The 15,955-nt window shown below is 33.5% G+C and overlaps 1 protein-coding gene across 2 annotated transcripts in view; it reads left to right on the forward strand.

Moving 5' to 3' along the window:
• The first annotated feature begins 3,773 nt into the window (after positions 1-3,773).
• LOC134695739 (protein jagged-1a-like) overlaps positions 3,774-15,955 on the forward strand; it is a 33,096-nt gene continuing 20,914 nt past the window's right edge. The window contains exons 1-2 of one of the 2 annotated variants that reach the window (XM_063557137.1): positions 3,774-3,937; positions 14,676-14,787. In XM_063557137.1, coding sequence (XP_063413207.1) covers positions 14,737-14,787 — 51 coding nt within the window. In that variant the 5' untranslated portion in view covers positions 3,774-3,937; positions 14,676-14,736. Of the gene's footprint in view, positions 3,938-14,475; positions 14,788-15,955 lie in introns of those variants that run through there. The other variant, XM_063557135.1, reaches the window with a different exon arrangement.

Below are 15,955 nucleotides of genomic sequence, written 5' to 3' on the forward strand. Positions count from 1 at the left end.
ACCTTGGTCTTCTTGGCATTGGCATTCAGACCAGTTTGCTTTGCATAGTTGGTAAGTATGTTGGTCTTTTCTTGAAGGTGTTCACTTGTTTACACATATATTATACTAGTATTGTAATGTTTTAATTTTGACCCAATCATTATATCGCTGCTTCTAAAAAAGGTGAGGGATATACTGTTTTACCTCTGTTCTTCCGTCCATCCGTTAGTCCGTCCGTCAGTTCGTCCGTCCGTCCCACGAATATTTTCGTTGCATCTTTCTCATGAACTACGTTACAAAGATTTCTGAAATTTTGTTTCAGGTTTTTGTTGAAGTCAGCCATACCGTATATTGCATTTTTAGATTCATCACTCAACAACTTCCTGTCTACCGAACACTTTTCATATGATAACCAAGTCAGCTAAGCCGTGTGGTGCTTTTTCAGAATCATAACCTAACAACTTCCTGTTAAAACTGAAATATTTGGGCAGATGTATCATCAGTGAGCAGTAACTTGAACTTTAACTTACTGTTCTTGATTTATATGCTCTATTAGACCCTGTAATTTGAAAAATGATTTTCTTTTCTATTCTGTTCTGTTCTGTATACACTGTTATACACTGATTTCTAATTGAGTATATAGAAAGTATTCGAACTACCTATGTAATATATACGGAGTTATTTCTTAAAATATGTCATATACGCTATAATACAGACGGACATATTTATTTTCCCCTGATACCCTGATACTTGATAAGTGTCGGACTAATGGTTTGTCGGATTATTGGGCTGTTGGAGCAATGGGTTGTCGGAATATTGGGTTGTCGGACTAATAGGTTGTCGGGCCAATGGGCTGTCGGACTAATGGGCTGTCGGACTAATGGTGTGTAACCGTCTGGGTGCATGCCTGAATGGGATAAACCAGTCTTTTCACATTTTGAAATTGAATTATAAGTCTTGGTGTAATGGAGTGCCCATAATTGTTTTTAATAAATCGAAAGACAACGCTGCCATTGACAGATATATAGTTTGAGTGATCTTTAGAGTGATGAGCAAGAAATATACTTTGACCAAAAACAGTACCTAGAGGCACTCCCTGATGTTATCTCAATGTTCTTTGATGTTCTGCATGTAGCAAGATTGTCAGTGTATGGTTTTCTAAAATAGCAATCACCTACCGAATCCGAAGTATTATTGTCTATGTCATAGTTGTTTTATTTATACACAGGGATTTTCTGTACTATATTTTTTCAAGAGTTTTACCGCCGTCCTAGTTACGATCATTCGTTTTAAAATATGTAAAAAGTCTGATCAAGATCTTGTAAATCATGGCTGGAAACTTTTATTAAAATTAGTAAAAAACATTTATTTGATCACGACAACAATCAGACATTGCTTAGGAAGAGTCCAAATTCAGCCGTTTCCATCCGAACTTTCCCCGATTATTCCGTTCTGAATCCGATTTTATAATTCGATTTGCATCTTTCCCTGGTTAAAAACGACCGAATGTATCCCGACAGCCTCCCTTTTCTGTCGAATACAACCGACAGGCACAAGACAGTGACCAGACAGTGAACCAACGCTGACCGAAGATATCCGTTAGAAAACTGTCGCCATATTTGGGATGACCAGGTACTGTTGGAACGGAATCCTATCACAGTCTACTGTACCCCAGTGCAAACGGCTTTGTCTGGACTCAGTCGCATCGTATTCTGTAATTGTCGGGACTAAGACGAAGATATTGTTGGCAAATTTCGTATTTATAACGGTACTCTTGCGGAACGATTTCGTCAAAGACGGTTTGCATTCGGGATACAATCTGGACTCGATCGGCAAAAAAACAGCAATGGTATATCTCTTCGGATCTTACCAGTTCCCCAGGACACCGTCCAAAAATACAGAATCTGTCACGACATAATCACGATTGTAATAAGACTAGACAAAATCGGATGAGTTTTGCCAATGAGATAACTCTCCATCCAAGTCATAATGTGTAAACATTAAAGGTTAAAGAACGGTCTTTGTCAATGAGCCTTGGCTCACACGGTCCGAACAGCAAACTATAAAGGACCCCATGACAAATGTAAATCCTTTCAAACGGGACGGGAAACCCAACGATCTAATATATATGAATACGAGAAACATTTATGAACCACATCAACAAACGACAACCAGTGAACATCATGCAGGTTCTGACTAAGGACAGGTGCAAACAAATGCATATATCTCCTTTTTCAAGTCTGTTTTTAAAGCGAGCGACTCGGTATACACATCAATAAAATAAAGCGTGCATGTATTATGAGTATGTGAACTAAGTTTCAGGTTCATGTGACCACAAATTCATTATAAACTGCCTAACACCGCAACTTTAACTGGACGGACTAACGGGCGAACGGACGCACATACCTAAAAAAACACAGCAGTGATCACCACGGCCGTACATACTGGAAAACACATCTGTGATCACCACCACCACCACCGGAAAGGCCTTTGCAAAGTCTACGAACAATGGACACCAAGTCATAACTCACCTTTGACTTTGGCCACATGACTAAATAATTGTTTAAACCACCACACGTGCATGCATACCGCAAGCGGCTTATTCACTTTAAACCATGAGAACTAAAACAGATTATCAGGATAACAAGAATAATTTTACAAACCTGGAAATTTATTTATAAAACATCTGCATGTCTTTCCTTAATCTATGATCTTCTAAATTGTTAGGAGAGATACATGTAAATTCTAAAAATCAGCTTAATATAAAGATAAAGATTTACTTAAACTTGTGAAAATCAGAAAGTGCACACCTATAAAAAAAGAAGATGTGGTATGATTGCCAATGAGACAACTATCCACAAAAGACCAAAATCATAATTATCAAAGATCTTTAGTTAGTTTTAAGGATGTGTGGCAATACAAATTTGGAACCAGTTTTGTCTCCGAATTGCTTTTTTAAAAGATATTTATGCAAACAAAATAAATCCTAACAGATATGTGTTCAGTATACGATATTTAATTATATAACTGACGGTGCACAGTTGGTCTTGGTTTATCGAAAAGAGTGAAAAATGACTCAAATTATAATTTTGATATTAAAGATTACACAAGGAATAACAACGTTGGATCAAATGATATATGATATTAAAAAAAATTATGAAAAATTATGTCTACGTATATACAGTAGTCTCGTGATCTCGATCAGTGGAAAAATAATATGTACAGAGAACAACAAAATGTTGATATATGATGCAACCTTATATGTATTGACAATATTTACGCATGTTTAGTTTTAATTTCAGAACACAACTTAATTACTGAAATAATGCTTTAAACTATGGTTATATTTTTTTGTCTGATGTTATAAACAATTTACACGTGTACATTGTAATAATTTGTTTTCTGACGACAATATAAAATGTCAGAATTATATACATGCACATTATTTCTAAACAGTAATCTTGAATCTTCAAATCTCTGTAATTAACTGATATCTCACCCATCTTTTATATCTTGGTTCATATTCTTTAAAATAAATAAAAACAAAGTATTTAAAAGTATTAAATATCTTTGATTCATCTTTGTTTTGGTCGTGTCATACTTTACAGAGAGATTTCTCAGAGACAAGGGACAAGAAAGATAAAAGAGTAAATAAGCTTTAAATATCATTTTAAATTAAATGATGGCTGTTGATAAGCGTCCTCTAATTGTGTGGCATACGGCCGAGCGGTAGTCCACCATTTACACGGATAGTAACATCAAGTACTACTTTAAAAAGCGTCGATTATGGAAATGAAAATGGGATTAACATAATTAATGACATCATATACTGATCATGAAGCGGGTGCACGTGTGTTGACTTGAGTGGTTTATTTTGGACATATAAATCCAAAATTTACATTGGTTGGTGTCTTGTGAAAGGGAGCAATTAGCCAGGAATCGTTTATTATATCATCGGGTAAGAATTTGCAAAAACTAGTGTAAAATAAGAAAAAAAATCGATGGAAAACCAGTTTCTTGACATTTCAAAAGTCTTAATAGTTTATATTTTTAGGCCTATATAAACAAGACGTCACCTGATCAATTAAGACTGCATGTTCATATGTAAACAATGCATATACTAATTAATTTCTAACTTTAGACTAAACCCAAAAAGGAAGACGTCTTTATAAACAATTTATACAAGTACATGTGTTCTTAATTAATCGTTCTGTTTGAATCATCGATAAGACTCGCGATTAAGACACATTTATCTAATTTGACATATTAATAATTTTGTCAGTAGTTTGGCTTTTCAATTTTGTTTAAATACTTCTTTCAGAGTTAGTTAGAATTCTTATAATCGTGTTTAATCATGATTTAATGTCATTGAAAATTTAAATTTGACATTTTCGTGAGAAATTTAGTTTTTGTGGTCGCGTGTACGTTGGCCATATAGATTACGCTACATTCAGTGACCAGTACCGAACTCCGTTTCAAAAAATACATGACGTTTCTACGATCCACTTTAGGGAAACATATTAGATTTTATAAATGATTCGATGAGCGTTACTTTAAGAGTGTTAACATTTTTGATTTTTTTGAACTGCTAATTTTTAGGTGTTTTTTTTTGCAAATGTGAAAGGTTTGCATAGACTCTTTTAGGAGAACACTAAGGTTTGCCAAAAATGTATTACTGTTTTATGCGTTATTTTACACATGATTTAGAAATTATTTTTGAGAGAATTTTAAAAAGAAAAATAAAAGAATGGTTCAGCCTTATTATTATGATAACCAAATGTACACAGAGGTTTTCTAATGTTCTAAGAGCTTCACTACTTTACAGCCCTTGCCTATAGCATGACAGGAATAAATCACTTTGTGTTGACATGATACAAAAATAATGGTTGCTGTATTGCTTTACGTCCAGTGGGAAATATTTCATTAGTATTCAAGACAATAAGAAATATAAATTGAATCTAATAGGAAGGTTCGGCAAATTGGGTAAGACGTCTATAAAGATAAGTCGCAAAGTTCTATGATGTTCGCAGAGAGCGTCACTCTACCCTCATCGGAATTTGCAAATATATATATCTGAGTATAGTATTGACCATTTATAACGAACTCTACATCGGCGGACCCGGGGGTGGGGGTGCCTGGGGGCCCGCCCCCTTTACGTGGGAAAAATTTGGTTGATTGAATAATGTAACACCGAAGCGTGACTGGAGCGGGGCCCCTCTTAGATAAGTCAGTGCCCCCTCCCCCCCCTTTTACACAAATTTCTGGATCCGCCAATGTTCTAAGGGTAAATCATAAACCCCAAGGTAAATCATAAACTATAAAGTAAGGGCTGCATGATAGAGTTACCATGAAACCAGTCAAAACACAACGCAGTAGTATATATATAAAATAACGGACCGAATGGATAGATGCACACTATTTTAGCTTTAGGCCTGATATATTTTGACAAAAAATGTTTTATCGACTTACATTATGTGACGTGTCAAGAAAAAAATCTTTTTAAAATGAAATATAGATGGCGCTGGCATAACGCGTACTTAAAGTTAAAAGCAAATGAAATATAGATGGCACTGGCCTATAACGCGTTCTTAAAGTTAAAAGCAGGTTGTTTATTTACCATAACAACTTCAAATTGTCTAAAATATTTATCACAGACCCTGCCAACACTCAAATGTCAACAGATGCAATCTTAAAACTTCAATATTTAAAACAATGCAATGCTTAAAAAAGTAGAAAAAAACCCACTGGCGCCAGAAATAACAGCTTCATAATGCAACAAATATAGAAGAAAAAATAACGCAAAAATAATAAAACGATTATATTAATTAACTTTCCTTTCTATATTAATAACGCTAGTCATTCAACACTTTATATTAATATTTTCAGACGGGTAAAGTTTCGTTGATGGGCTTTCAAAGCGTAAATTTACATGTATGTTCTATGTAAAATAGATGAAATAGTAGCTTATCGAGGATCAATCCTCATAAACATGTCCAGAATTCAAAGCAAATTAAAAACTATGTAAACTTTAATAAGTTTTTGTTATGCAAAGCCAGTGGGATTGGAAAATGAGGTAAACAAGTATCAAAGTACATTTTTCAATTATGACTTGGAATGAGAGTTATTTCATTGGCACTCATACCACATCACCTTATATCTATCAGATGCAAGTCTATAGCTAATAACTTATAACATCTGATTTACATCGAAGTAATATTTTATATATTGTCTCTTGTTCTCTTGTTCTAAAATTACCAATTAGTTTTGATAAAACAGGAAAAAGTGTCATCAGACTTTTAGAGAATCTTTGGTAATAAATGGATCTAGAATGAAATCTTAATTGCGTCAAATTTTCTTTTGTCATTTTGACATCTTTTCACTGCTTTTGTATGGCAATGTTGCAATATGAATTATCAATCAATGTACTATCTTGTCTTGTTTTAGTTTACTTGCAACAATTTCATTTTTTTTATGAAAAATGACAACACTTCTAGGTTAAACAAAATTAGCTGGACTGCAGATTAAAACATTGCTCTTAGTTTTATCAAAAACGATTCAGTAATTTAAGTATAATTTAATTAATACAAGTAACGGGCATATATAATATAAAGGAATTGCATGACTCGGACCTTGGACATTATTTGGCTTCTGGAATCCATGGTCAAACATTTGAAAAATAATTCTGAAAACAACGGGCTAGTTTGAAGCGAACATGTTATAATGTTTGTGTTTTGTCGTCACAGCACACTAACCGACTTGGTCGTTATAAGTAGAACGATGAGAAAAGACAAACAGGTGTTAAATGTTCACCACTAACTCTGTAAATATTTAACTTGTACATATCATAATGTTAGTCGGCGACTACAGATGTTCAGGTTAACCTACTTCTGACTTAACTATATACTATTGGACTTAAAAAGCCATACAAATGACATATTTCTCATCCTTGCAGATACCGAGGGAAATATCTTCGAAAACGTCAACGAGTCAAAAACAACACCAAAAACGAAACTGATATCCAAAGGAACATACGATTTTTAATAATAGTAGAGACCTCAGTAGACAGCGTTGATGCTTTTATTTAATGTATTTTAAGCCTAAATTTAAACCAAACGAACTATTCATAGGAAGACAAAGTCGTTCATGGACAAATTGCCTTGTGTGACAGATAAATGCATGATTTTGGATTCTAACTTGAAGCCGAAAAAAAACATCAAACCAATAGTGTAAATCAAAACTCGTGGAATATAATTATGTCAATATCAAAGTCAAGTAAATGTTGTCTTCCAAAAACCACCTGAAAATAAAATAGTTGTGTTACCTTAAATCCACTTAAAATTTGATTCTATCGTCGCTTACTCGTCAAAGTTATATAAAGCATAAAGCGTACAAGAATTTCAAAAACAATTGTCTCTATGTAACTATTTTTTACTAATTATACTCTTTAAATTAGAGTTTTGAAATCTTAGAACTTTTTACCAATGTCTATAATGACTTGTATTTCACATGGAAAACAAACACACAGAGAGATAAGTGTATCTGCGTTTGTTTATTCGATTTCATAATTCACCAAAGAAAACAAATTTTGATTGATTTATCATACATTTCTTTAGATATGATAGAGAATGACTTCTCCAGTACTTTATGTTATTACTTCTGTTTAATTTGTCAGAATCCGTTGATGTTACATAAATCAATGTCATATAGTTTAAATAGACATGTCTTAAACAACTTGTAGAAACAGAATACTCTCAAATGTTTCAGATACTTTTCAATCAACTTTACACTAACCTCCTGACCAGACTAATATTATAATATAAGAATAAAGATATGTGGTATGATTGTCAATGAGAAACGGTTCACCAGACTTCAAATTAAGTGGATTTCAACAGTTATAGGCAAATGTACGGCCTTCAACAACGAGAAAAACGGTACCGTATCTTCGTTGAATCGTTGCTGGAAATTTAAACTTCAATTAAATTTGTAAAAAAATATCTGAACACGTACGACAAACATCAGATATTGTTCAAGACACGTCTAATTTCAGCCGTTTCCAGCAGAATTCGTCCCGATCTCGCCCCGTTCTCAATCTGATTCTAATTTGGTTTGTATCTTTCATATGGTAAAACAACGACCAAACTTGTTCCGACAGCATCCCGGTTTTGCCGTTTGCGATCCGACATAGATCAGACAGTGCACAGACATCCTATCACAGACTACTGTTTCGCATTGCAACGGCTTTGTCTGTATTCCGTCGTATCGTGTTTTGTTATTGTCGGGAACAACATGGGTATATTGCCGAATTTCTTATAATTATTTAAAAGAAACAACGGAAATGTTCTGGAAAAAAGACCGCATTCACCAAGATCTGGTTGGAATTTGGGTACAATTAGCAAAAATAAAAACAACGAATAATTTCTCCAGAAAACAAAGAATTTTGTTACGACTTTGATCCGATACAGCAGAATCTGTCGTTACGACTTTGATCCGATACAGCAGAATCTGTCGTTACGACTTTGATCCGATACAGCAGAATCTGTCGTTACGACTTTGATCCGATACAGCAGAATCTGTCGAAATAGTCGACGTTACGATTGTAATCCGACAAAATCAAATGAGTTTCCAAGGTTACGATTGTAATCCGACTAGACAGAATCAAATGAGTTTCCAAGAACGCTACGGTACGAACAGTACTGTCAGGATGATTCATCGTTCTCTCAGAATATGTTGCAAACGTATACGACTGCGTACAGACAATGATAGTTTGAGCGTCACTGATGAGTCAAGTTTGAGCGTCACTGATGAATCTTTATGTAGACGAAACGCGCGTCTTGCGTACTAAATTATAATCCTGGTACCTTTGATAACTATAGGACATTTCAGATCATTGATGATAGCAATCTGCCTTTTCGTGTCTTAGCACCGTTTGATCTCAAACAGGAACACTATTTGGAACTGTGTAAACGCTACATTATCTCTGAACAATACCCACCTATACTATACATATATACATTTAATGAAGTACCATGCAGTATATTTTATTCTTTAAAAGCGCATATCCTCAACTTTTAGAAACGTCAACATTTTGTCAGTTGTCAAATTGTGTGCATTATTTTTTTTTAAAACTATATGTATGACAAAAAAAATCCGATAAAGATTAAACGTTTTCTGAATGCGATAGATAGATTTTTTAATTTTTTTTTTAAAAGATAATCGTTTTTGAATGAAACATTTATAGAGAGTGTAAGTTTTTTTCTGCTTTAAACATGTCATGACTGGTGACAGCCATCATGTTCCTCAATGTATACGTGCAAAATATTACGACCTAAACATACAAGCGCATTTGTCTTATAAAACATGTAATATTCTATGATTTCCGTGGGCATTATATCTTACATCATTGACGAGTTTTGATTTGTGATTTTGTCAGCACCCTGGATCATCTAGATCTAGCTTAGTATATTCACACGTTTTTATGTTCGTTTTTATCATACACAAAATGACGTTGACAGTTGACAGAATGGTGAAAGCAACGATAAAGCTGTTTACATCATTGTATTAAATTTGAGTTTTCATTTCATTTAACAACTTATAAATGATTTTTTTCCTTTATATTATTTTTTTTTTGTAAAAAAAAGATGAATGTAATACAATAAAACATTTGAAGATCGGGTGACAATAACACTTCGCAGAAATCTTAAGCTCTGGAATGGTAAGCAGTGCCTGCTCTACTAGCAGAACCGCCGTGCAAGGGCTGTACAGCCAGTCAAGATCGTTAAAAACTTCCATTTGTTGTACTAGCAGAACTGAACGTTTTTTTTTAAGTCGGCTAGTCCATTATGGATTCCGTGTATTTTATTTGGTGTAATCTGCTGAGGACTCTTCCAGAATTATCCAGTAGAAATAGCCATTCTAACAAAATAGCTTTACGATGAAAAAAAAAAAAACGCAAAAAAAATTATTTTTATTTTCATTAGCGTCAGGATATACTTTAAAACATATAGTATAAACATACCTTACCATATTTTCCCCCCTATAGACTGTAATGCAAGTCTTGCGTAATGAAAGCAGAACCTTAATAATAGACTGTGACGAGTAGACCCCACAATCTACATGTAGATCGTTACTCGTGACATCTGAGTAACCCTACCTCTAGACTGTGATCTGTGACATTCGAGTAGACCCCACAATCTACATGTAGATCATTACTCGTGACATCTGAGTAACCATACCTCTAGACTGTGATCTGATACATATAAGTGGACCCTTATTCTAGACCTTGATATATAACATCTGAGACCCTATGTTATTGACTGTGACCTGGTATATCAGATTGCACCTTAATTCTAGACAACTGTAACTTATGACTTATGAAAAGACCCTTAATTCCAGACTTATCTGGAAAATCTGAGTATACCTTTTTAAAATTGTAGACTGTGATCAATAACATCTGACTTATAATTAAAATAACTCTGACCTGTATTCTGAGTAGAATCTAAGTTTTAGAGTACTATGACATGTGACGTCTGAGTATTACCTATAAGTCTAAACGGTAACAGTTACTTGTAACATCTGAGTAGACAACTAACCTGTAATATCCGAGTAGACCCTACATGACTGTCACTTGTGACATAGGAGTAGACCCTACATGACTGTCACTTGTGACATAGGAGTAGACCCTACATGACTGTCACTTGTGACATAGGAGTAGACCCTACATGACTGTCACTTGTGACATAGGGGTAGACCCTACATGACTGTCACTTGTGACATAGGGGTAGACCCTACATGACTGTCACTTGTGACATAGGAGTAGACCCTACATGACTGTCACTTGTGACATAGGGGTAGACCCTACATGACTGTCACTTGTGACATAGGAGTAGACCCTACATGACTGTCACTTGTGACATAGGGGTAGACCCTACATGACTGTCACTTGTGACATAGGGGTAGACCCTACATGACTGTCACTTGTGACATAGGAGTAGACCCTACATGACTGTCACTTGTGACATAGGAGTAGACCCTACATGACTGTCACTTGTGACATAGGGGTAGACCCTACATGACTGTCACTTGTGACATAGGAGTAGACCCTACATGACTGTCACTTGTGACATAGGGGTAGACCCTACATGACTGTCACTTGTGACATAGGAGTAGACCCTACATGACTGTCACTTGTGACATAGGGGTAGACCCTACATGACTGTCACTTGTGACATAGGGGTAGACCCTACATGACTGTCACTTGTGACATAGGGGTAGACCCTACATGACTGTCACTTGTGACATAGGAGTAGACCCTACATGACTGTCACTTGTGACATAGGGGTAGACCCTACATGACTGTCACTTGTGACATAGGGGTAGACCCTACATGACTAGACTGTAACCATATCAATCAAGTGCAAACTGTTGTTTTATGACAGATCAACTTATATACAAAATATAACATACATGTACATAAAATGTCTAAGTATTATGTAAGAACTATTTATCATTTTCCAGACTAACATTTTCAACCCCTACGGTTTTAGATTGTTTGTTAAGATTCAAAATTGAAATTAATAAGGTATATGCCAGTGCAAACAAATATGAGTGTTAGGAGAAGAAAGAGGGAAAAACAAGAGAAAATCATACGAATTTCTGTTGAAAATGAATATTTAACAATGAATAGATATTGCACTAGATCTAGTATGATAACTTATATGCCCATTTTAAAATCATTATTTTTATCGTTTATATAATAAGAAGCCTGTGAACATCTGATTTCAAACTTAAAAACTATAAAAAGATCTTTTGTCATTAGTTCAACTTTCTATTATAGTCAAAGATTTTTCAAATTTCAATCTTAATGCGCGTTAAATAAATTAGCTTTTACATATTTTCCCTGTTTTAATGTTATTGCCCTCCCGACTGTTATAACACCACGTTTCACTTTATACGAAATAATAACCACTCGGTAAATCATGTCTTTATTATAGCTTAATCGTCAAAACCTGCATATTGTATCACGTTCGAATCTGTGGAAGTGTTTATTATGATTTAAACGACAAAAACACAAATTCTACTGATTATGTAATGATAAAATAAAATGTTTGTTAAACTTCAATGAGACAGCAACCGGAAAAACAAAAACAAAAAACAAAAAAATATTGTAGACAAAAAGTAAAGACATTGTAATGTCTTCAACATCAGCGAGAATCTTTAAGCAAATCTCGCAATCGTTCTGCTTAACAAAATTTGATGTGACTTATAATGCATGATAAACAGGAACTGTCTTCACAGAAAAGATACAAAGTGATTGTATATTGGTCTATTAGTTTGAAAATTACAAGTGTTAAACCTATACCATAGAATGCTAGCGGTTAAACATTTTGAATTGAGAAAAGACAAACGAATCAAACACAAGTTAAGCAACACAGTAATGTCTTCTGCAAGCAAAACTACATCATGTGTCTAATACCGATGGTCGAATATATATGTAGGACACTGAGCAGAAATGGTTACGTCGTTCCAAACCCGATATATGACGCTGAAGTTGACGAACCAGGGGTATGTAAAAGAACGTCTCGTACCTTTTCTAAAACAGTTCCGATTGTAAGGTACCAATACCTTGTAGATAAATATTCCGTATTTCACAAATAACACATGATGGTCTTGATGTATGAAAGATTCTGCATACTGACGTTGTTTATAATCTCCGTGTTATACTAGTATTGTTCGTTTATTTGTCTTTGTTCCATTATTAATATTACTTTTACTGTTTGGTCTGTTTTATGTGATATCCATTTGACAGACTTCGGTTCCTATACATCCAGTAAATGTGTTTGTAATTATCTTTCAATTTTGCTGGTGTTTTTTGTATATGCCCTTTTTGTGTTTCCTTGTTACTTTTAACGTGACTTTTTCTATACTTTTTAAAGATCCCGTCATTATGTTATTGTTCTATTTCATGTCATCATGTTATTGTCACGTCTATTATAAATTTGATAATACTTTGAACGACAAACGACAAAATTATTTCATTCGCGTAGTAGTATTAACCATATATCGATTCTTAAAAGTTATAAAAACTGCTGGATAATTTGTAATCTCGGTCTGTTTCTGTAATTGATTTTAACATAACTTTTTATTTTATAACCCTGCATACCACCATTCTCCATGTGAAATTATAATTGTTTTGAACAGAGATTGAACGACAAAGTTTCTTTTTTTGTCAGGTTTGCATTTTCTGTCCAACACGCGAAACAAGGAATGTGTTTTTTAATTTGAGATGCTTTTTGTGGTTTTGTTTATGTGTGTTTGTTTTGAGATTGTAACGCAGTGATGACTGCTGTAACCATATTTTGACTATTTTATGAGTTTTGAACAGCGGTAAACTGCTGTTGCCTTTATTTACCGATTATGTCTGTTTTGTTCACACATCGTTGAAAAATAACGGAATTTGATGCGACTGCCATAAAAGTAAGAGGTTTAGCGCTATAAAACCAGGTTCAATCCACCTTTTTCTACATTTGAAAATGCCTGTACCAAGTCAGGAATAGGACAGATGTTGTCCATTCGTTTGATGTGTCTTATCCTATGATTTTGCCATGTGATGAGGGACTTTTCGTTTTGACATTTGAGTTCAGTATTTTTGTGATTTTGCCTTTTACTGTATACATTTTACAAATGCCCTGTAATTGTTGTTTTGGATTTCATTATGGTATATGTAGAAATGTCATGTTTATTTCGAGAGAACGCATCAGTTAAATACCTGCAAAAATTGTTGAAAATGCATTAATGATATTAAGCGAATGTCATTGGAGCGAATACTCAGATATCAGAATAATGATTCCTTTTTATTTGTAATAGCTCATCAACAATTATTATATCAAATAAAATCTGTAAAACAAATTGCAATATTCATTTGCAAAATTTCTTGATAACATAAACATTATTTTGTATGATTTTCATATTATTGCCAATTATTGAAATTTGCTAAGAAATCTGTTATATGTAATTTAAAACATAGTACAACATTTTAGAAAATGTGAAATAACCAATTGTTTTTTTTTTTGAAAATAAAAAAAAACCTGTAGCAACAAATTAAGCAATGTTTTATCTGCTATGAAAAAAACAGGAAATCGCTGATTTAAGCAATCGGATTATATGATATCGACATTAATGATTCTGAAAACGAGTTCGAAAACGTTTTTGTAACGATATCATATTTGAAAAATATCGCTACATATATTATCTTACTCCGTAACAATACATTTTAAAATTCGAAATAATAAAATTGAATACCATGTTTTTATGTGTTATGTCCGAAATTGACTTCCGATGTAGGAAACGGTGGAGTCATATTTATTAATACACTATAACTTATAAGTATGATTTCCAAACATTAATGGATTACAGATTAAACATGTGCCGTACCCTAAACAAACCAGTACAAAGAAGTCAAATACATGAGAAACAAATTCAAACACAGGAAATACACATTGAATCTAATGGTAAACTATAGTTTGCCTCAGTTTTAAGAGAATATGAGTTAAAAGACAATGCTGACATTTAGGAGTAGCTGATTAAACGTTCGTCAAGATGATTATATCAGCGAATTAAGCGATAATTAGTAGTTAGTATCCATAGATAAGAGATGAGTGTTGACTTGTATTTACATCAGTTTGATCTTATCATTTCAGATACTCACGATTTATTAATTTGAAAATAATATATCAATTATGACTATAGAGTGAACAGATAATGGATGGCGTGATAACAAGAGGATTTATATATATTTCATTAATTATACAGGTAGGCATATTTCATTAATTAACAGGTAGGCAAAGATTTTTTTATAATTCTTTTTTGCCGTGTAATTATAATGAATGCAGTTTGTCGCCGTTACAGTAATATTGAAATTAAAATTATTAATAAATATACATGTCATTGATACTGCTGACCCGTTTGTTTGTGATTGTAATGCAGTTTTAGATTTAAGAAATGAAACTTTTTGTTCTTCAAATTGGAATTATATCTTTATTTGTAGAACAACGCAAATGAAACAAATAAAAAAACAACGTCACAGTAAAATTAAACAATTATTTAATTATATATATGCCAAAATGACAAATGAAATAAATAAATCTACACCTTCAAATGAAAATAAACGGTCTCAAGTGTGGAATGCTATAATTATTGGCTTAATGATGCAAGATAGTTGTGATTGAAATGCAGTAGCATGTTTTTTCTTGTGGTATTAAGATAGTTTTTTTTCGCGCTCATTCATTGTATTACATTCGATCCTCTTGAGTAAGTCACGGACGGTCATTTCGAAACACAAATGATTGGTACACATTTTTACTCAAACTTGCAAATCTAAATATTTAAATCTGATTTAGCTGCATGATATGCTTCGTTTACAAGAAAACAAGTATTTTGTATTGTCTTGTGAAAGAGATTTTATTAACAAATATGGAGAGGCTTTTCATTTAAAAAATAAACGAAAAGGATTTTTTAGGGAGGTAATGCGTGATTCTTTAAATTTACAAGACATTGTACTGTGCTTTTACAACATAAGACATGTAGAGAGAAAACAAGTTGGGTGATAATATTTTTTTGGAAAGTAGTGAAAAACGAACTTCTCCTCAAACTTAATGTAAAATTTTATTATCTAGTTGCCCCCTCAACACCCCTCCCCCAGTTCAGATAATTGTGTTTCTTCCTTACATATTTTCTATTATAATAATTTTCTTCCTTACATATTTTCTATTATAATAATAAAAAAGACCAGAAGAGCTTGGTGAGTCTTCCCGATGTATGAATAATTTCTGCTGAACGGAGGAAAGCAAGCAAGAAATAAGACTCTTTTACGCTAAAAAGTAAATTCACAAAAACACTAAACTTTGAGGAAATTCAAGAAAGAAAAGTCGCTAAACAAATGGCAAAATCAAAAGCTCAAACACATCAAACGAATGGATAA

This window comes from Mytilus trossulus, chromosome 14 (genome assembly GCF_036588685.1).
Source record: "Mytilus trossulus isolate FHL-02 chromosome 14, PNRI_Mtr1.1.1.hap1, whole genome shotgun sequence".
NCBI classification, from domain to species: Eukaryota; Metazoa; Mollusca; class Bivalvia; order Mytilida; family Mytilidae; genus Mytilus; species Mytilus trossulus.